This window comes from Hevea brasiliensis, chromosome 5 (assembly GCF_030052815.1).
Source record: "Hevea brasiliensis isolate MT/VB/25A 57/8 chromosome 5, ASM3005281v1, whole genome shotgun sequence".
In the NCBI taxonomy this organism is placed as follows: Eukaryota; Viridiplantae; Streptophyta; class Magnoliopsida; order Malpighiales; family Euphorbiaceae; genus Hevea; species Hevea brasiliensis.
This window is the reverse complement of record NC_079497.1, coordinates 21,358,433-21,382,492: the sequence shown is the minus strand read 5'-3', so window position 1 is coordinate 21,382,492 and position 24,060 is coordinate 21,358,433. Positions and strand designations below refer to the sequence as shown.

The following is a 24,060-nucleotide window of genomic DNA, read 5'->3' as shown; positions in this document are numbered from 1 at the left end:
GATCTATACCTTCTGCTACATCTGAGGGATCAGCCCAAGTTTTTGCACCTAGAGGGTCACAGCCAACTAATAGAGGTAGAGGCAGAGGTAGGGGTCCTGGTAATACTCCTAGAAGTCAAAGCACTATTAACTAGCCAGTACCCAGTAGCACACCAGTCAGAGTGTATACAATGCGTCAGAGGGAGGAGGCTAAAACATCAGACGTAGTAGCTGGTATTTTCTCCATCCTTGACCAAGATGTATATGTGTTATTTGATCCTGGCTCCACACATTCATATATTAGTGCTAGTGTGATGTGTTCTACTACTATTCAGTGTGTACTAATGGACTATGATGTGCTAGTAACTAGTCCATTAGGCCAGGAGGTTAGGGTAAATAGACTATATAGGGATTGTCTTCTGGTGATCCAAGGACACACTTTTCTATCTAATTTGATTGAAATGCCCTTCAGAGATTATGACATTATCTTGGGCATGGATTGGTTAGCCAAGCATCATGCAATGATTGACTGTAGACTGAAGACAGTCACTTTTGGTCTTCCTCAGTATGGTGATGTAATAATACATGGGGAGAGGCAGTTATTGCCTTCAAACATTATTTTAGCTGCACTGGCCAGAAAAATGATTAGGAAAGGGTGTAAAGCGTACTTGGCACATGTGATAGACACCCAAGTGGGTAGTCCAGCATTGAGGGACATCCCCACAGTATGTGACTTTCCAGATGTGTTTCCTGATGAATTGCCAGGATTACCTCCAGAAAGAGAAGTGCAGTTTGAAATTGATGTTATGCCTGGTGTAGACCCAATCTCCATAACACCATGTAGAATGGCACCAACAGAACTAAAAGAATTGAAAGTGCAGTTGCAAGAGCTGCTTGATAAGGGCTTCATCTGCCCTAGTGTGTCACCTTGGGGAGCGCCAGTGTTGTTTGTAAAGAAGAAGGATGGCACTCTCCGGTTATGCGTTGACTATCGGCAGTTGAATAAGGTGACAATAAAGAACAGATACCCATTGCCCTGCATTGATGACCTATTTGATCAGTTGAGGGGTGCAGCTGTGTTCTCCAAAATTGACCTAAGATCAGGTTATTATCAGCTGAAAGTACAAGAGCAGAGTATTCCTAAAACTGCCTTTAGAACCCGCTATGGCCATTATGAGTTCTTGGTCGTGCCATTTGGGTTAACTAATGCTTCGGCCACTTTTATGGATCTGATGAACACTATCTTCAGACCATACCTCGATTAGTTTGTTGTGGTATTCATAGATGATATATTGGTCTATTCGAGGAGTGCAGAAGAGCATGATAGACATCTACGGATTGTACTGCAGACTTTGAGGGAGAAACAGTTATATGCCAAATTGTCGAAATGTGAATTTTGTCTGAAAGAAATATCTTTCTTGGGGCATATAGTATCGGTAGAGGGCATTAAGGTAGATCCAAGTAAGATAGAAGCTGTCCTTAATTGGAAGCCACCCAGAAATATCACAGAGATTCGCAATTTTCTGGGTTTAGCTGGATGCTATCATCGATTTGTGAAAGGATTCTCCATGTTGGCATCTCCATTGACTAAATTACTTTAAAAAGATGTGAAATTTTAATGGACGGATAAATGCCAACAGAGTTTTGATGAATTGAAGAAATGTTTGACCGAGACTCCAGTCCTGACTTTACCTACTCCGAGAAAAGAATATACATTTTACAACAATGCTTCTCACAATGGGTTAGGCTGTGTACTGATGCAAGATCAAAATGTCATTGCCTATGCCAGCTGAAACCGCATGAGAGGAATTATCTAACACATGATTTGGAACTGGCAGCTATAGTGTTTGCTCTTAAGATCTAGAGATATTATTTGTATGGGGAGAAGTGCTACATCTACACAGATCATAAGAGTTTGAAGTATTTGGGCACTCAGAAAAAGTTGAATTTGAGACAGAGGAGATGGTTAGAGTTGATAAAAGGCTATGATTGTCTGATAGACTATCAGCCAGGGAAAGCTAATGTTGTGTCTGACACTTTAAGTCGCAAGACTATGGAAAGTCTACGGGTTACTCCTTTGTCTATGGTACATGAGATGAGATCATTACATGCCAGCTTAGAGATTGATGATGAGGGGCAGACAGTAGTTGCATGGCATGTACAACCAGTATTGACTGATCAGATTAGAATGGCTGCTCAGAATGATCAGAAGTATCAAAAGCTGTTGGAAGAAGTCCAGCAAGGCAAGAAACCAGAATTCTCAATTAGAGATGATGGCCTACTACTACACCAGGGTAGAATGTGTGTTCCTAATGATATTGATTTGAGGCAGATCATTTTGAAGGAAGCACATGAGTCTCCTTTTGCCATGCACCTTGGTGGCACAAAAATGTATAGAGGGCTAAATGAGCATTACTGGTGGATGGCTATGAAAAGAGATGTGGCAGAATTTGTTTCTAAATGCCTAACTTGTCAGTAAGTGAAGGCAAAGCATCAAGTACCCGCTGGGTTATTACATCCACTATCAGTACTAGAATAGAAATGGAAGAGAATAACAATGGATTTTGTGATGGGACTTCCGAGGACACAGAAGAGTCATGATGCAGTATGGGTCATTGTTGATAGACTGACCAAGTCTACTCATTTTCTACCAGTTCGGATGGACTACAGTCTAGAAAGATTGGCCAAGTTGTACATTGATGAGATTGTGAGACTACATGGAGTGCCAGTATCCATCATATCAGACAGAGATCCTAGGTTCACTTCTAGATTCTGGGGTAGTCTTCAGAGAGCCCTAAGAACTAGATTGAACTTCAGCATGGCATTCCACCCATAGACAGATGGGCAGTCTGAGAGGGTAATTCAGATATTGGAGGACATGCTACAGGCTTGTGTGATTGAATTTGAGGGCAGTTGGGACATACACTTGTCTTTGATTGAGTTTGCTTACAACAACAGCTACCAATCAAGCATTGGGATGCCTCCATATGAAGCTTTGTATGGTAGAAAATGCAGAACTCCCCTGTTTTGGGATGAGGTAGTGAAAGAAAGATGATTGGGCCAGAAATTATTCAGCAGACTGAGGAGAAGATCAAGATGATTAGAGATCGACTCAAAGCTACATCAGACCGTCAGAAGTCCTATATTGATATGAAGAGAAGGGATATTGAGTATGCAGTAGGTGACAAAGAATTCCTCAAGGTTTCCCCATGGAAGAGGATTATGAGATTCGGCAGAAAGGGGAAACTGAGTCCTCGCTTCATTAGGCCATATAAGGTTCTGGAAAGAGTGGGTCCTTTGGCATATCGGTTGGCACTACCTCCAGAGTTGGAGAAGATGCATAATGTCTTCCATGTGTCAATGTTGAGGAGGTATCGATCAGACCCATCTCATGTACTACCAGTAGAAGAAATTGAAGTGAATCCAGACCTCACATATGAAGAAGAACCCATAAAGATTCTGGTTTATGAGGTGAAGCAGCTACGGAACAAGCAAATACCATTAGTGAAAGTGCTATGGAACCATCATTCGGGCTAAGAAGCTACTTGGGAACGAGAGGAGGACATGAGGAGACAACACCCACAACTGTTCAGAGAATGATACCAAGTAAAATTTCGAGACGAAATTTATTTTAAGGGGGAAAGAATTGTAACACCCCTATTTGCAAAGCCTGGTATATTTCACTATTCCGGTGACCGGTGTTGGTTCGGATAGTTTAGGGGATTAGAGCCACACTTAAGACAACTAGATAAGCCCTGAACACAAATAATTAGAAATTATCAATTGGTTAAGTATAAACAAGAAAAACAGAACATAGGAAGTTAAATGAGCCAAGAGTCACAGCGATGGGTGACCTTCTCGGGAAGGACTGCGAGGTCGATTTAAACTCAAATTTCAAACCCCTAAAATGTGACGCCGTGATCCTTAGGACTATTGCGAATACAGTGGAAAAGAGAAAATCACAAAAAAGAATTGTTAATCCAGTCAAATAATTAGGTCAGGGATCCGGAAGAAATATTGAATTATTTGCAAACTGGGTCAAACTGGCAAGGGATAATTTGGTCAATTGACCCCAAGAGCTGACTCCTGACCTAATTGTCAAATAAAATCGGAGAAAAGAAAATTTCAGAATCGGAAATTAAATTAAAGAACTAAAGAAAAATAAAGGAAAAAGAAAAAAAAAAGAGAAGAAAAGGAATTATTACCTCACTCTTGTGACATCATGCATGATGCAATAAAAGAATAATTAATTAAATGGAAATTGACTAAGTCAAAAAGCTAAATAAATACATAAAAATCAATAGAAAAAAAGAAAAAGGGTTGTCTTCTTCTCCATGCCGTCCACCTCTCCTCTCTCATCTCTCTCATTTTTCTTAACTTCCTCCATTGAAGCTCACTAAAAAGCTTCCTAAACCCAAAATTTGAGCCATAGAATTTATAGATTTCTTAGTTAAAACTTGTATTCGAGTGTTGAGAAGAAGATTGAAGAAGAAAGAAAGAAGAAAGGAAGAGGTTTGAAGAGGAAAAATTTTCTGCACTAAGGTTAGTAAACTAAACTTGATTTGTTAGTTGAATTAATTGTGTTTATAGTTGAATAAACCTAGAATTATACTTAAAATGAAATGAAAATAATGTTGGAGGACCAAAGAAAAATTCAGCCAGCCTATGAGGGGAGTGATTTGCTTGTGTTTTGATTTAATTAATTATGTTAGGAAGCTTAATTGAGTGATGGAGTGATGTTAGTATGATTTGAATTAGTTAAATATAACAATTAGTGTAGTTAGGGTTTGTCACTTAGGGTTTGGAAGACAAAAATTGGAGAAGTGGTCAAATGGTGTGTTTAACCTTGTTTAAGGTGAGAAATGGTCATTTGTGATGAATTGGTGTATGTTGGAAGTGTTAGAACCAAATGGAAATTCGGACTGGTTATGGGCAGTATGCAGGTAGCATGACTAAGGTCCCTTTCAAGGACCAAACCTAAAAATTTACAAGTCCAATTGGTGTGAAGCCAATTGAGAATAAAACTAGACACAAAATGACACATTTTTCATTTGGGAATCGTGCCCAAAAAGTGACCAAAACCTAGTGAACAAATTGACTAAATCCGAACTTAGGCAATCTGACCTGTACAAAAATGACTAATTGAACAGTGTTTGTTCATTTGGCCATAACTTGGGCACAGCAGGTCTAAATGACCTGAAATTTTACCAGTAGAAAGCTGAGATATAGACCTAAAACTTTTATGAAGAACACAAATCCAAATTATGCTTTTAACCAAGTCATTTAGCTACCCAAAATTGGTAACTTAAAACTGCTAGAACCCAGAAATCTGGTTAAGTTCAATCCGGCAGCTATGATTCAAATAGCTATAACTTGAGCTACAAAACTCCAAATGGAGTGATTCAAAAAGAAGAATAAATTTAAGACATTAAGGAACAATTTCTATGAAGAAAACTTAGCCAAATTTTGACAGCAACATGCCCAATGAAATAGTACAAAACAAGACACCAAAACTAAAAATTTACAATTTTGCTTAAAAGACCTAAGTTTTGAGAAAACAACCAAAACCAACAAAATTGGTGACCAAAATGTGGTACGTGAGTATATTTGGAGTTCTCATACCTTTTAAGCATAAGAAAGTCAATATTTTAATTTGAATAGTACCATAAATAGTAACATCAACATGAAAATTTACAAGAATGTAAGTTTAAACATATTGGAATTAATTATTAGAATTATTATGAAGCAAGGATACTGAGACACTATAAATTTTGTGTTTCAGCTAAAAAAGACCCGGAAGGTCTGAGAGACTGAGTCAAGGCCTAGAGGCGACTCACATCAGGTTTGTACACAATAAACCTTATTTGAGCATTTTGTCATTGAAAAATTGATTTAGTATGATTTATGAAAATTTGGTGTTAATCATGAATTGTGTTGCCACTTTGTGAAAGAAACTATGACTTTGGAAATTTGTCGGATTTCTTATTAATTATTTGAGTAAAATGTTTGAAATAGATTTTTGATTCACACTTAGCATGACAGTGCCTTAGTATTCCTCCTACATTTATGGGGTGAGATCGATTATTTTTCCTCCCTCTCTGGTTTACCAGTTGAGGTTGTAGATCAGATGAGTACTCATTAGCTAGCTAGGCAACCCCCTCATTGATTTCGATTAGTGGGGCTGTAGATCGCTTTGTCATAGTGTACAATATGGCATTGATCGGAAATTTTGTGTTATGGCTTAAGTTGTGTATGAATTGGCAACACTATATTTATTAAATTGTTTGACCAAAATTGTGCTCTAATGAGTTTTGATGATTTGTGTAATATTTAAATTGTGATTTATCAATGAATGTTTTGTATATTGTATTTCAAATTTTTATTGTGCACCACTGAGTATTTTTATACTTAGCGATAGCTTATTTTCTTTATCATGAGATAGGAGCAGGAAAAAGCAGAGTGACTCTTTGAATCGAAAAGCCTTCGCTGATTTTGTACGGGTATTATATTATACCCAATGTTATTTTATTTGATGTAAATAAATATTGTTCATATGTATTAATGTAAAGTTAACTAGTTGTATTTATAAATTGTAATAATATTATTTTTTGATTTTATAACTGTAAATTAAACTTGTGAATGTAAATTAGCTTTATGGAATGAAATGTTGATGGAATTATTTTGAAATGGTTTGATTTGAGAATTTTGAGTTGACTTGAGTTGATTTGGGTTAGGAGTTGTGGAAAAATTTATTGGAAGTGTTTTTTTTCAGGTATTTGAAGAACTGTTTTCTCAAAATACAGATAGCACTCTGCCGAAATTTTTCTAAAATTTGTGAAAATATAAAAATGGACAAAAATTTATACTAGTTTTAAAGCTTCGAATAAATAATTTTAATTCCTACCAAAATGCTCACCACTTCCAAAATGTAAGAAAATGGTTTTAAAATCCATTGTAGGATACTTAATGAGTTATCGATAGGTGGAGTTCGGTAGTTCATTAGGTATTCTACAGGATCATGTTATGCCTTATAGAGGGGTAGGGTGTGACATCAGTTCTATCACAAAAGCTCTCAACTACAAAATTGAATTTTTTTCTCACTCACTGTGTACTTCAGGAGTTGATAACAAGGAGAACGATTGGCAGTGGTAGACTGCAAGATGGGCTATATCTATTGAATGATTGCGTTGATCAGGCCATGTTGGGACAGTCTATGGGTGCTGAGGAAGAAATTATCCAGTGGCATAGGAGACTTGGACATCCTTTATTTACTGTTTTAGAGAAACTTTATCCTCTTTTGTTTAAGCAATGTAAAACTGAATTGTTAGTATGCGATGCTTGTGAGTTTGCCAAACATACTAGACAATCTTATCCTGTAATAAATAATAAGGCTTCAGTTCCTTTTGTGACTATCCATTATGATGTGTGGGGGCCTACTCAAACTGTGTCTTTATCAGGTTATAGATGGTTTGTGACCTTTATTGATTGTTGCAGTAGGTTAACTTGGGTATATCTGTTGAAAGGAGAAAATGAAGTATTTTCATATTTTCAGCAGTTTCACAAAATGATTAGCACTCAGTTTGATGCTCATGTTAAAATACTGAGAACTGATAATGACACAGAGTATATGAATAGAGTTTTTCGGGAATATTTAAAGTCACATGGAATTTTGCATCAGACTAGTTATGTTAACACTAGTGCTCAGAATGGAGTGTCTGAGAGAAAAAATAGATATTTACTTGAGGTTGTTGGGTATCTTATGTTTATAATGAATATTCCCAAACCTTACTGGGAGGATGCAATTCTTTCTGCTGCATATCTTATTAACAGGATGCCACTCCAAACTTTGAAGTTTAAGAGTCCTTTAGAGGTTTTACAAGTTAAAAAGGTTTTTGATTGTGTTTGCTTTGTTCATTAGCCTAATAGGGGGAAGTTAGAACCTCGGCCCCTCAAGTGTGTCTTTGTTAGTTATTCCAGTACTCAGAAGGGGTATAGGTGTTACCACCCTCCTACACAAAAATATTTTGTGAGCATGGATGTTACCTTTAGGGAATCTGAATCTTATTTCCATCCACCTCTTTAGGGGGAGCATAGGAAGGAAGAAGAGGTGTCTTTCCCTTCTTCTTTGTCCTCTCCTAACTTTCAACTTCAAAGGGAAAATCTGGGTTTAAAGCATATACCTAATAATGATACTCAAGGGAAGTCACCTAAATCTCGAGGGAGACTGAATGGACTAGATTTGAGAATCTATACTTGGCAAAATAAGATAGATATAGCCATCGAGCAGGAGACTGCTGATCAACCAGAATCTCTGGATTCAATTCCTAAACATCTTGAGGTATGTGATGAGTCTCCTTTAGTTCCTAAAGAGTCTAATTTTAATTCTCAATATACTCTTCCTTCTTCTAATAATGATCTTGATATTCCTATTTCTCTAAGAAAAGGTGTTAGAACCTATACTAAACATCCCATCTCTAACTTCATTTCCTATGATTCTTTGTCTCCATCCCATAAAGCCTTTCTATTGTATGTTTCCTCTGTTTCTATCCCACAGGATTGGAAGAAAGCATGTCTTGATCCAAAATGGAAGGCAGCCATGGTGGAGGAGATGAAAGCTCTTGCAAAGAATGAGACATGAGAACTTGTTACTCTTTCACTTGGAAAAAAACTAGTTGGATGCAAGTGGGTGTTCACTGTGAAACATAAAGCAGATGTGTCACACCTTATCCCTACATAAGGCATGACATGATCCTGTAATATATCTAATAAATTACTAAACTTTGCCTACTGATAACTCATTACATATATTACAAGGGATTTTAACAAATTCAATTCATTTTAAAGTGTAAGGTGATGCCAAATAAACATTAAAAAGCTTTTAAAAGAAGTTTATATCATAATTGTAATTTTGATTAATTTGGAGTTTCTAAAAATTTTATGAAAATTTTGGCAAAGTTCCAACTAGAAATAGAGAAAACAATTCTTCAAAACCTGCTAAAAACACTTCCAATACATATATTATCCTCAACTCCATTAAAATCAACACATCTTAATCTCATCAACTCAACCAAGGGTAGCAATTCATTATTTGAAAAAGTTAAAAAGGAAATATTGTATTAATTGAGATAACAAGTTTACATTATAAGGATTTACATGAACCAAAAATAAAATTTAACTTTTTATACAACTGCTCAAGTTCTTACGTACATACATACAAATACATGTACATCCAAAGGAAAATTTACAAGCGTATAATCTATATACTCGGTAATAGATCCAAAATACTGCTCTCACTTTGTCATAAGCAGCTCACTCTGCTGCTTTATCTATCTCCCTACCTGCGACAACATGAAACAGCTGTCCCTGAGCAAATACTCAGTGGTACACAACTAAAATTTAAAAACTCATTTATAAAGCATATCATTTATATATATCAAAACATAACAAGTCAAAATTTCCAAATTTTTAAGTCAACAAGATTCATTTATTTCAAACCATATTTCACAAATCATAAGGTAAGGGTGTTGCCAAGAACACACAGTTTAAATCATGACACAAAATTCCACGATCAATGCCGTATTGTAAACCACGACAAAGCAAATCATCTCACGAACTGTTAATAATGAGGGAAGGGCTAGCTAGCTAATGAGTACTCATATAGTCTTACCCTACTAACCATTATTAATGAGAGACATAAGCAATTTTAATTATCAAACCCCAAATAGCCGTTACTACTGGGGAGTTCCGAACGAGATTGTCATGCTAACTGTGATTTAAAAACAATTTCATAAATCTCTATTCAAATCATTGCATTATAAGTAACATAGCACATTTCATTCAATAAATTTCCCTTACAGGGTTGGCAACACATAATTTATCAAATGCAAGGAAAAATCATAATTTCATCCAATTCATTACAATCACAATTTATTCAACCTATTTACAAAACTAAAACAATTGAAAAGGCTAGTTGTGTACAAACCTTTAATGAGTCGCCTCTCTTCCATGACTCACTTTTTCCTTATCCTTCCCGGTCTCTTTTTCTACTAAAACACACAATAGAAGTTTCTTAATATTTATTCCAATTATTTCCAACAACTAATTAAATGTATGCAAATTGATTGCATAAGTTATTTATGAAACTTTAAGGAATTTAGGTTCAGGACAGTTTTATGTCCTGACTTTAGAACCTAATTTTGACCTAGTTCTAGTCATAATCTAATAAGGTGTTCTTCATAAAAATTGTCCCTCTATGTCTTAATTTCATTTTCCAATTTGAATTACTCCATTTGGAGTTTTGTAGCTTTACTTATAGTCAATTTTCCAAGACTAGTCCATTGACTCTTTATTGTTCCAGAACCAGGCAGATTCTAGAACCTTACTTTGTCCAGCTAATTGGACCAGCTACACTCATATTTTGACCTAATGTTCTGCATAAGAATTGTTCCCCTATGTGTCCTAGTCACACAGGTTCAAAATCATAATTTTTCAAATTATGTATGGTGAGTTATGTCAATGAAACTAACCTGGACTCATAAACCCTGTACATCAGGATTTCAGGTTTAAGTCAGTGTACTGCATTCCATATTTGAGGTTCTTATCCTCAAAATTTGGTAAGGTTGCTAAAGCAAAGTTGTATCCCTGTTTCTTAGGTTTCCAAAACATCTTGGCTCATCCCAATTGGAATTTTCTAGTGGAATATATGACTTAAATACTATTCTGGGGTCAATGGTTATTTAGCCTATTTTCAGAATTTGAATTGCTAAATTGTCCTACCAAATTGCCTATGTTCCATTAGGTTCTGGATTTTGGTCAAAATACCAAAATTGTAGTTCTAGATCTTATAGAAATTTTGACTTTGGTTTCATTACATTTTCAGTTTTGTGGACCAAGTTATGGCATTTTTGCCAAAACTGGTTGGTTGGTCAATTGTCCATAATTTTAGGTCAATTTTGGTTATGGCCAGATTTGTTAACCAAACTTGTGCTAGCAATTTGGTTTGGTTAGAGGCCAAACTGGTTCCGAGTTCTTCATGAAAATTGTGCTCCTATGTCTAACCTTTCCAATGCTTTAAAAATCAGGTCATTCTAACCTTCCTAGAGTGAGTTATGGCCATTTGAACATTTATTGTTCATTTGGTCAATTCTGCCCAGAATCAGAACACCAATTCCAGATTCAAGCCAATTTTCAACCAACTTATGGTCAGTTTTTGAGCAAGATTTCTTCATAAAAAATGTAGCTTTAGGTCTTAAATTTCATCTTGTATTGGCCTCATCGCAATTGAGCTTCCTAGCTCTACTTATAACTCTAAAAGCATACTGGAATCAAAGGTCTAGAAATCAGCAACACCACAACCATAAACTTTCTCAATTCCATTCATCAATTCCCAATTCCAAACACACTAAATGACCAAAATTGAGCATTATACACATCAATTAGTCAATAATACTCAAAACTTTAATTTTTCACCAAAACCCTAATTTCTATCTTCATAATTCATGCAATTCCTATGCAATTCATTACCCAAATCATGTATACAACATCAATCAAGTTGCAATTCAATACCAATTAATTTAAAACACATCAATTTCCCAAATCTTCATGCTGGCCGAATTTTACTAATCCCTTATGAAGCATGAATTTTCAACTTTTCAAGTAATTTTTACTTGCTCAACATCATTTCCATAAGTAAAAACCGATTTAAATTAGAAGAGAGGGAGACTTACCTCTATGGAGCTCTTCAATCTTCTATTTCCTTTACTTATTTCTTGAGTTTCTCTCCTCTAATCTCTTACCCAAGGTAGAACATCAACTTCTTATTGAATTGGCTAGGGATTTTATGGTGAAATTTAGGGTTTTAGGAGCTTTGAGATTTCCTTTAATAGAGGAAAATTGAGAGAAGTATAGAGAGAGAGAGAGCCGGCTACTTTTTAGGGAAGAAGAATGAATTTTTCCTTTTTTAATTTTTGTCTCTTTTATGTTGTAACTATCCTAACTTTTATAATTTAAAATTATAAATTTATTAGGTCACCATGATGTCATGCTTATGTCAAAAAGGGAATTTAAATTTAATTTTCTATTTCTTCTTCCTTGTTTTCCCTACACTTCTTCATTTTTAATCTATTTTAAAATATTTTAATTTTACACATTTTAATAGACATTTAGGTTAAAAATCACCTGTATGGGTGAATTGACCAAAATGCCCCTCTTCGGTTCGATCCATCTTTCTAATAGTTTTTGGTAGCTCTTCAATTATTTGAACTTGTTTTCTTTTCTTTTCTGTGGTTTTCATATTACCATTAGTTTCGCAATTGCCTATGTGGATGATATTGTGGTAACTGGTGATGATAGGGAAGAAATGGTTCATCTAAAGGAGCAACTAGCACAGGAGTTTGAAATCAAAGATTTGGGAAGGCTAAAGTACTTTCTTAGAATAGAGGTTGCTAAATCAGATAAAGGAATCTTTATTTCTCAAAGAAAGTACATACTAGATCTATTGGAGGAAATAGGAATGCTAGGTTATAAACCAGCAGAGTCTCCCATTGAGGCAAATCACAAATTGCAAGCCGGAGTTGGGAAATCCATGGATATTGGGAGATATCAGAGGTTGGTTGGCAAATTGATTTACTTTTTGCATACCAAACCAAAAATAGCACATATAGTGGGTCTAGTGAGTCAGTATATGCATGATTCTCGTGAACCTCATTTGGAGGCTATTTTTCGTATCTCGTGATACTTAAAATCTGCACCTGGGAAAGGACTTCTTTTCTCAAAGCATGGCCATCTTCAGATTAAGGCCTTTACAAATGCAGATTGGGGTGGATCTCTTGATGATAGGAGATTGACATCTAGTAACTGTACTTTTATTAGTGGTAATCCAGTCACTTGGAGAAGCAAGAAGCAAAATGTGACAGCTAGATCCAGTGCAGAGGCTGACTTTAGAGCAATAGCTCAAGGTATTTGTGAACTATTGTGGTTATGAAAGTTGATGGAGAATGTAATGGCCCGGCCCACTAGTGATATTGTCCGTTCTGGGTTGAAGCCCTCACGGTTTTAAAAAACGTCACTAGGGGTTATGAACCACCAACTTATAAACTCAGCATCTCTCTCGTGTTTTGTCGATGTGGGATTTGCCTAGGGTGTTACAATCCACCCCCCTTAAGGGACTCAGCGTCCTCGCTGAGGTTTGCCCCACCATCGTTCAAGGTTGCACGCGGAGCCGCTCTGATACCACAAATGTAATGGCCCGGCCCACTAGTGATATTGTCTGCTCTGGGTCGAAGCCCTCACGGTTTTAAAACGTGTCACTAGGGGTTACGAACCACCAACTTATAAACCCAGCATCTCTCCCCTGTTTTGTCGATGTGGGATTTGCCTAGGGTGTTACAGAGAAATTAAAATTGCTAGAAACTAGTGGTTTATCCCTGTTCTGTGATAACAAAGTTGCCATCAGTATAGTTCACAATCCAATTCAGCATGATCGGACCAAGCATATAGAGATTGACAGACACTTTATAAAAGAAAAAGTTGTTAATGGTTCCTTAAGTATCTCTTACGTAGGGTCAAAAGACCAGTTAGCTGATGTGTTCACTAAGGGATTAAGTTGTAACGGGTTTCATACCCTAGTTTGCAAGTTGGGCATGTGCAACATACATGAACCAACTTGAGGGAGAGTGTTAGAATCCCTCAATTAGTGTAAATCCCTTAATTAGTGTAAATTAGCTGTAAATTAGAATATAATTAGGAATCATTGTATTTATTGGCTACTATTAGTTTCCTAGTTAGTCCTAGCCTTTGTATATAAATTAGAATGCTTGTAAATCATTTTTGCAAGAAGAAATATAAAAGAAATTCTCCAAATTCTCTGTCTTCTACATGTTTGTACTCCTCAACAAAATAGAGTTGCTACACATAAGGATTGGCAACTTATTGAAGCAACCCATACTTTACTCGTACACCATCATGTTCCTCTTCATTTTTGGGGAGAAATTCTTACTTCTTGTTACTTAATTAATCATATGTCTTCTTTTTTTTTAAAAAATCAGAGTCCTCATTCTCATTTGTTTCCATATTGAAATCCATATCATCTTTCTCCCTTTGTGTTTTGTTGTAGTTGCTTTGTTCATAATCTTACTTCTAGAAAGACAAATTTCAACCAAAATCTATTAGATGTACTTTTCTAGGATATTCTCACCTTTAGAAGCTTACAAATTTTTATGAGCCAACTACAAATAAATATTTCTTCTCAATAGATGTAACCTTCTTCAAAACATCTCTGAACTTCTCATTTAAGAAGTAAACAAAATTTCATCTTTGAAGCTCTCCCAGTTCCTTTTAATCCTACTCCAAAAGCTATCCCACCTCCTCCTCAGGTCTATTAACAAATACCTCATCCAAATCCTCATACTAACACGAATGATGCTTCTCTTTATGATACAAGTCCACAAAATGCTCTAGGTGACTCATCTCTTATACCAACATCATCACTTACACTGGTCATGCCTCTAGTAGAAACAACTTCATAAAGGTATTTATACTTCTTGTAATCCTCATCCCATTTATAATGTCATCATCTATCCACCTTATTATGCTTTTGTTCTAAAATTTTCTCTATCGAAGATCCAAAAACCATTAGTGAAGCGTTATCCCATCTTAGGTGGTGCAAAGTAATGACTAAGGAAATTACTACTCTTCATTCTAATAATACTCATAAATGTTACTACTCTTCATTCTAATAATACTCATGGTAACATTTAGTTCCCTTGCCTCATTAGAAGTCTACTGTTGGTTATTGGAATTATACGATAAGGTCCGTCCTAATAGAAAATTTAATCGCTTGAAGGATCGATTTGTTACTAAAGGATACATTCAAAATTTTTTGGCAAGATTAGAGTGATACTTTTTCTCCAGTGGCCAAGATTGCCTTTATTCACCTCCTTATCAAAGTGGCTACTATTCATCATTGGGCACTTCATGAACTTGATATAAAAAATGCTTTCTTAAATGGGGAATTGGTAGAAAAGGATTATATGAAGTAACTACCAAGGTTTGTTGCTTAGGGATAGCCTAGCTTAAAATGTAGACTACATTGATCCTTTTATAGATTAAAAAATCCCCAAGGGCATGGTTTGGATGGTTTAATACTTTTATCCAACAATTTGAGATGACTCAAAGTAAAGCTGATCACTGAGCATTTATCGTTATACTAATCATTGCAAGAGTATCTATTTTGTGGTTTATGTTAATGATATTGTTATCATAGGCAATGATCATGATGGAATTATTCAATTAATACAGCACTATTTAATTACTTTTAGATCAAAGACCTAGGCAAATTGAAATACTTTCTGGAAGTCAAAGTTACACAATCTAGAATTGGTATTGCAATTTCATAGTAAAATACGCGCTAGATATATTGAAAGAAACTAGCATTCTAGATTACATACCTGTAGATAGTTGTATGGATCCTAACATAAAACTCATTACTGGACAAGAGGCCTTGATAGATTCTAGAAGATATTAGAGACTTGTTGGAAAACTTAATTATCTCCCAGATATTCTTTTAATTGTTAGTGTGGTGGGTCAATTTCTCCAAACTCCATGCAACAGCCATTAGGATGCAGTAATCTGCATTCTCAAGTATGTCAAAAGGACATTGTTATCAAAGGCAAGCTTGAGGCCCAAGGCTCAAGTGGTGGCACCTAAAGGAGAAAGAGGCACATGACATTACCCAGGCACAACGGGGCACACCGCATTTAAAAGAAAAATAGGTTTCTTTGGCTTAAAACTTGCAGTTAACCACCAAAGAAAGAGAAAAAGAAGAAGAAGAAGAAGATAGGGTTTCTTTGGCTTAAAACTTGCCGTCAGCCACCAAAGAAAAAGAAAAAGAAAAAGCTACTAACCTTGATATCCAACAATCCAAATCCAGGCACGTACATATTTTCTTCATTTTTTCTTCTTCTTTTCTACTCATTTTCTACTCTCTCTCTCTGTGTTCCGTCCAGTAGCTGCCCTCCTTTTTTTTTTGTTCTACCATGCTCTGTCCTCTCTCTCCCTCGCTTTATTTTGTCCAGCAGCTGCTCTCTACCTCTTTTTTCTTTTCATTCTACCTTGCTTTGCCTTCTATTCGTATGTTATTTTCTTTTTGTTTGTTTTCTTGTCTAAATTTCTAATTTTATTTATTATTTATTGTGAAAGTATGTTAACATTGTATTACTCTAAATTTTTTATTAGCTTTATGGGTTAAATTTGTTATTAGCTTTTACGTTTATGATTGAATGAAATTAGGTTTATCTTCTTGGTAATTGCTATTAGATTTGCTATTAGTGGAACTTTTTATAAATTATTAGAATTTAGAAATATAATAACTGAGTTTATGGTATTATAAATTATTAATTATTATTATTATTATTATAATTGGGATTATGGTATTATAAATTGGCTTGTATGTTGCTACTTGTTAATTGCTATTAAGTAAATAGAGCTTATGTTATTATAAATTATTAATTTCCTTTTCTCTCTTTTTTTAATATTTAGCATTATGTTGCTTGAAATGTGATAGAATATTTCTAATTTTTTAATTTTAATTATTCTTTTTATTTTTGTGCCTTGAGTCGCTCGGGTGCACGCTTGCACCTAACACCTAGGATCCAAGACATATTAGTGCCTTGGTGCGCCTTGAGTGTTTGATAACTATACATGGGTATAAAGATTGTTATATGAAGACAAGGGTCACCCATAAGTTATGCCTATAAATGTGCCTTTGTGCTATAAATGGGTAACATACCATTCTTACTTTATGTGTAACATTATATATATATATATATATATATATATAAAACCAAAAGGCTTGAGGGAATAATCTACCATCTTCCCCACAATATTTTTCTAGTTCTTCTCCCTCTTCATTTTCTACAATTACCTTTAAAGACTTGAATAATTCACATTTGGTTTATTTGCATTCCGAGACTTGAATTATTAAGTTGCAAGGCAGGATTCAGTTTTAGATTCTATGGATAGTCTTAACCAAAAATGCAGAAGAATTCATTTTTATTAGAAACAGGAATATCATAAACTCTCTTTTCAACATATATGTATATGACACATCTATATGAATTTGTGTTTGGTATTTGTATTTGTATTTGTAGGAACTCAATTAGGTCCATACACATGACTACCAAGATTAGAATAATGCAAGCCACTAAATATGGTCCATAGAAAAATCTCATTCTTGATTCTAAAATTGAATAATGATCATCCATAAGTGATAAATTTCAGTGTTGTCTAATAGTGAATATGTAGCTAAAAACAATGAGGCAAGGAAAGAATGATCACATTGAGCTTATTCAAGGAAAAAAATGAGAAGTATTTAGCCATAGAGTAGCTTAACATTTCAATTTAATTAGGGATGAATCTATCATCCAAAGGATCTAAGAGAAACATGACTGGTCACATGTGAAACAGTGAAACCATCCGTGTAGTCAATGTCTATCCACATGACATCGCAAGGAATGCCCTTCTTTGTGCATGTTCTGCCAACTTACAAGTGCAAAAGGCTCAACAACAAGAAGAAAGGATATATGATGTCTAACTATCAAAGGCCTATAGTAAAAGCAATAGACAAAACATTGAAAAAGGAACTATTAAAACTTGACTTTCATAGTTATAAATAAATAAAAAACAATCTAGCTTGAGATCCCATAATGGCCAACATATTGACATAATGCATTTAACACGGTACCTCGCGAACCCTCTTATCATAATTATAGCTCCAACGGCATTGTTGATAACCTACGGCCCACTTTGGAGGCATTAAAACAATTCTGGAATACATATAAACAATATAAATCACTACCAAAAAGATATTCAAAAATAAAACAAAATAGAAGTGACTAGAAATTACCTAAAACTACGCAAGTTGTCAAATGTAATTGTTTAACGCTTTGAGTAAACTCACCATTCTTTTTTCTTTTTTTTTTTTTTTCTAAAAATTGGATACAAATGCCATGACTTTGTCCAACATGATGTTAGGATTTCAACCCATGGCTTCCCCCCTTCACCATTTCTACCAACTATTAGTCTATTAGTAGTCATGCTATGACAAAATTTGCAAATAAAAGTCTTCTATTTAAGTTTAACCAATAAAAGTTGAGGAAAATTACATATTTAGAAAAATTTTGCCCGAACTTATTTTGTCGCAAATGTTTACTAGTATTAAAATTTAAAGGTAGATTAAATGAAAGCCTACGAAGCATTATGGTTCCTAAAAAATTAGAAATTAAGGCTATAAGATGAAACATGGTGAGAGAGAGAGAGAGAGAGAGAGAGAGAGAGAGAGAGAGAAGCAATATAAGTCCAACACTAGTGTAAAGCGACCACCCCCCACACCCCCCCCCCCACCCAAATTCATCCTCCTCTATTAGCAAGGCACCATACACACATATATATTGCCTTCCAACACACAACCAATTAATGTTTGAATATAAATTCTTTCTAAAATTCTTATAAGGCACTGCCCTTTATGCTATCAATGTAAAGGTGGCAAATTATTCAGCCATTATAAAAGGGTACTAGTGGGTAGAGTTGTGTATGGTTTTCAAGAGTCCCCAACCAAGAACCAATTATATATATATGTTTTTCTATGATTTTTTTAGATATATTATATACTTTTAGTATATATATATATATATATATATATATATATATATATATATATATATATATATATATATATATATATGAATTATAAACAACCTTTTCATTTCCAATCATGAGGAGATTAGAGGCTCTACACTCAGATCCCTCACTAATTTCTTCATCGGAATATGCGGTTACTATCACTAATTATGATCCTACTCTAGATCTTCCCACTACTCTCTGCAAAGGTAAATGTACATTTACTTATCCTATTTCCTCTTTTGTGTCTTATGATCATTTGTCCTCTCCTCAATGTTTTATTACTTCTTTAGATTCTATCCATATCCCTAAAACTGTTAAGGCATTATCTCATCCTAGTTGGTGCGCCGCTATGAAAGAAGAAATAGAGGCTTTAGATATAAATGGTACATGGAAACTAGTGCCTTTGGCTATTGTTAAGAAAGTTATTGGCTGCAAATGGGTATTTACAGTGAAAATGAACCTTGATGGTTCTATAGCTAGGTTAAAAGCACGTCTTATAGCCAAAAAACATATGGGGTTGATTACTCTAATACTTTTTTCTCCAATAGCTAAACTTGCTTCTATTCAATTGTTTATTTCTCTACTAGCTACATATGACTATCCTTTGCATCAGTTAGATATCAAGAATGCATTTCTTCATGCTAATCTTTAGGAGGAGGTATATAAGGAGTAACCACCAAGATTTGTTGCTCTAGAAAAGTTGGGTAAAGTTTACTTTATGGCCTGAAACAAAGTCCTCGAACTTGGTTTGAGAGATAAATGAAGAAGTAAAAGAATTTGGTATGTTGAAAAGTACATGCGATCATTCAATATTCTATAAGCAGCCTGAAGCTACCCTAGTCTTACTGGTAGTATAAGTGGAAGATATTGTTATCACTGCAAGTGATTCTACAGGCATTTCATCCCTTAAACACTTCATTCAAATCCAATATCAAAAAAAAAAAAAAAAAAGACATGGGCTTACTAAAGTATTTTTTGGATATTGAAGTTATGAGAAGTATGAAAGGTATCTTCTTGTCTCAACGAAAGTATGTTCTTGATCTATTGATAGAAATAGGAAAATTAGGTGTTAAGATGTAACACTCCTCACCCGTCTACAGTGTAGCCGAGCAAGGAATGAACATTCGGTGCCGGAACACCCTATCTTATGCTGTCATGTTCATTATTAATTTTAAACTTATAGAAAACATGTGGTGAAAATTTTTTTTATCATAATTTATTTCTGTGGACACCCGAGCAGAGCCTCCTCTGATTTATTGGCATCTGGCGGGTTTACCTGTCAAAAATAATTTCATATCATATTTGTTTTATTCATCTTATCATATAACATATCGTATCATATCTGTTCATTCAATTTCAAGAAAATAATATTTTTCATTCATTCATTCATATGGAATTATACATAAAAGTTCATAAGCTTATTTTATAGCCTCAAAAATATCAATACAATTTATTACATCATCAACTATAATTACATGAACCAAAATACTAGTCTATACATGGGCCCTACCAAAATATTATAACTGATGAGGTGACTCTGGACTTTGGGTATGCGAGATCTGGACGCATCGTCAGTACTCCGTGGCAAGCTAACTGCTATGGAGACTGCTATGTCTGATCTCTAGTACCTATGCGATGGAAAGTCCAACGCACTAAGCAAATTGCGTAGTGGTGCATAATTTTAAACAAATTCAACTAAATAATTATAAATAATAATTCTGTGTAAACTTTTGCAATTCTAGGTCAGTTGCATATTATACTGTACTTTGGAAATAAATTATTTAGTAGTATTTTTTCTATGTATTTATTTCATTCTCTGTCTTTTTAAACTCATGTAAGAGTCTTTAAAATCACATCAGTGTCTTTCATGTCACATCAATGTATTTCATGTCATATCAGTGTATTTGTGCCCAAGTAACCTATAATAGACTATAATGCTAGATACACGGGAGTATACGGGTTAGACAGCCATATGTCTACCCTGTATACATTTGTCATGTCAGGCACAAGGCCAGTGAGCAGGCATATAGTATCCTGTATACAACTGTCATGTCAGGCATGAGGCCAACGGGCAGGCATAAAGCCAAAAATGCAATTATGCACAATGGCATCTGTCATGTCAGGCACAAGGCCAGTGGGCGGGCATATAATAGCCTATACACAACTGTCTGTCAAGCACAAGGCCAATGGTTAGAAATCATATCAGACATACTTTGTCAATCAATGATTATTCATGTAGGCAGTATTGCTATCTATAGTCCCTAATTGGTATACCAATCGATCCAACTATATATATAAGTCTAGGTATACTTTGGGTAACTTAGTATTATTAAGTACTTATAGTTTTATTATTTTATGCTATGTACTATTAAGGGTTCATAACATATTGTTATTTCACTTCATGTACTATCTATGCTTTATACCATTTTCACGTCATTATAATGGGAACATAGGTCTCAAGTACATATTCACATAACTTATGTATTTATCACTCTCATTATTTTATGTCATGTATTATACATATTTACATTTTATGTATCAACTGATTTCATATCACCTTATAGTGGGAAAGTGGGAAAAGTGGGACCCACATACCTATTTCATGTAATTTAGCATGTAGTGACTTATTAGGAATAAGTCAATAATTTATTTCAAGAACCTTTATTTAGATTCAGCTTTACTGTCTTGTTTTTGCATATTAAATTGAGCAATTTATGTCTACTGTTTGGCCATACTTCCTCAATGGAAGTTGTTCCTCTATGTCTTGGTTTTATTTTCTTTTTTGAATCATGCCATTTGGATTTGTATAACTCAAGTTATGGTCAAATAACCATAACTAGGTCAATTCTGGATTTTGGTTCCCTTACTAGGCAGTTTTAGTATTGAATTTAACCAATTTATTTGGACAACTTATAGTGACATTTAGGCCTAGTGTTCTTCATAGGATTTGTTGCCCTATGTCTTATGGTCACTTAGAAATTTTAATTGTAATTTTTCAAGTCTTGTGAAATTATTTATAGTCACATTATTGGCTTGAATTCAAATATCCTATATTAACATGCTTTCCATTTTGGTCAACAGCTTTGAATTTAAATTTAGACTTCATACATTTATAATTTGAGAATGATGTCTAAAACAAAGTTTTAGGTCTGTTTCTTAGCTTTCCATATTGGTATGGCTCATTTTAATTGAAGAATTTTAGTGTGAGTTATGCTTAAGACACTATTCTAGAGTTAATGGTCATTTATACCATTTCCAGAATTTATGCACTAATTTGGCCTAGTCAATTGACCTATTTCTCTTGAATTCTGGGTTCTGGTCAAAATAATAATCTTGTAACTCTATGTCTTTTTGAAATTTTGGCACTGATTTCATGTCAATTGGAGTTATATAGACCAAGATATGGTCTCTTTACCAAAACTGGTCAAGTTGCATTTATTTGGCAAATTCTGGGTTGCAATGGTTCTGGACAGTTTTGGTACTCCAACTTGGGCAAGCAATTTAACTTAGTTAATGGCATTTTTGGGTTCTGTGATCTTCACAAAATTTGTATCCCTATGTCTAGGCTTTCCAATGATATAAATTTCAGGTCATTTGGACCTGTCTACAGTGAGATATGGCCAATTGATTGAATACTGTTCATATGATCAAATTCTGGGTTTATAAATTGGCAATTCCGGATTAGGTCACTTTTTAAGTCACTTTTTGGACAGAATTTTAGCAAAGTTTCTACATGAAAGTTGGTCTAATTTAGGTCTAGTTTTACCTCCAATTGGCCTCATACTAATTGGGGTCACACAAGGTCAGTTATGGCTCAATTTACACACTGTTTTCAACAAACTCAACCTGCACAGAAAATTTGCACTTCCAATTGTCATTCCTCCTTCTCCCAAACTACAATTGCATATATAGAACTTCTAATTGTCATCAAATAAATCTCAATTGATCATTTTTCAATAGTTTACACAAGTTCTCAATATTCAATACACAACCCTAGTTCACAAAGTCAAAATCAACAATATATATACATGAAATCAATTAACTACTACATGAAATTTTTACTAACAGTTTACCATACACTTCTACTAATCCATCAACCCATAAATCAACATTGAATTTTATGGAATTATCAATCCCTTAAGTACCTTAAGGCTGCCGAATTGATTACTTTCCCTTAGGTCTTCAAAAATTGTTCAATTCCTAATTCAATTTAACAACTTCAAACTTATAATTGCCATTAAGCCCTAATACACATATCTACTTAAATTAACATGCCTAATCATCATCTACATACATGAATTAACCCAATTCTCATAGAAATCAAGGCTGCCCAAAATTCAACAATTATACAAGCCTTACAAAATTCAAGCAATTACACACAAAGTCTCTAAATCAAAATCAAAACCCTAATTCAACTAGTAAACCTCAAAGTTACACATACCATTAAATCCTAAGATATGTAACTGCTTAATCAACCTCATTAATCCTTAATTACATGTAAAAATCAATCAAAATCCCGTAGCTTCCATGGCTGCCGAATTCATGGCTTTTCAATACTTATCAATTTCCTTAATTTTTCTTAGCAAATTAACTTACCTAAAGCTAAAAACAAGGATTAGTGAAGGAAAATGGGAAGAGCACTAACCTTTTCTTGAGCTTCTTAAAACCTTAGAATTTCTTCTTCTTATTGCTGCCTATAGCTTTCCCATGGTATGGAGACCAACTTCAATGAAGAAAATTGCAAGAATCATAGCTTAAAATGGTGAAGTGGAAGCTTTGCATGGTGGCTGGCCATGGCAAATTTGAAAGCTTCAATTTCGGCCATGGGAGAGGAAGATTGAAGAAATGAGGTTATGAGTGGAGAATCCTATCCTCATATGGGTATTTATACCCCCATTAAGTTAGTTAACTATTATTATAATCCAAAGTTTCAATATTTACAATTTAATCCCCCACTTTTTCTTTAATTGCATTTCATATTTAATTTCATTTTTCATGGGGCTTTCAAAAGTTAATACCACTTATTTTTAATGGATATTTAGGTCAAAAGTCAACTCTAGGTGTCAAATGACTAAAATTCCCCTATTCGGGTTATATTTTGAATTTTTCGGTACTACCGATTAAGTCCTTGATCCATTGATTTTTTTAATTTTTCGTTTTCATTTATACCAACTTACTAAATTTTCTTTGACATTTTTAATGTCAATTATACCTCAGTAGACCTTTAATTATGTCTCAAAAATTATTTCTGATGGTTCCCTGTGGTCCTGGGGTAGTCAACTGTCTTCGTCGTGACTTCCCGGTGCGGTCACCCATCGCTACGGTTCCGGCTCGTTTAACCTAGTTACATTTCATCTCTTTTATTTTTTCTTAATTTTTCTTGTATTTTCTTATCATTTATTC

At 34.5% G+C, this 24,060-nt stretch overlaps 1 protein-coding gene and 1 pseudogene across 1 annotated transcript; one reads left to right on the top strand and one right to left on the bottom strand.

Annotated features, from left to right (window-relative positions):
* Nucleotides 1-17,791, bottom strand: part of LOC110654301 (uncharacterized) — a 90,235-nt pseudogene extending 72,444 nt beyond the window's left edge.
* A 957-nt stretch (nt 17,792-18,748) lies between these two features.
* On the top strand, nt 18,749-19,309 carry LOC131180090 (uncharacterized mitochondrial protein AtMg00820-like). The gene is made up of 2 exons (XM_058147701.1): nt 18,749-18,863; nt 18,948-19,309. The coding sequence occupies exons 1-2, from the start codon at nt 18,749-18,751 to the stop codon at nt 19,307-19,309; spliced, it is 477 nt and encodes a 158-aa protein (XP_058003684.1).
* Nucleotides 19,310-24,060: the final 4,751 nt, after the last annotated feature.

What these genes read in the sequence shown, in the direction of transcription:
- LOC131180090 (XM_058147701.1), top strand. Translation starts at nt 18,749, where the DNA reads ATGAGGAGATTAGAGGCTCTACACTCAGATCCCTCACTAATTTCTTCA. An exon ending in TCCCACTACTCTCTGCAAAG is followed by an intron (nt 18,864 to 18,947) that starts GTAAATGTACAT and finishes TTACTTCTTTAG; the next exon opens with ATTCTATCCATATCCCTAAA.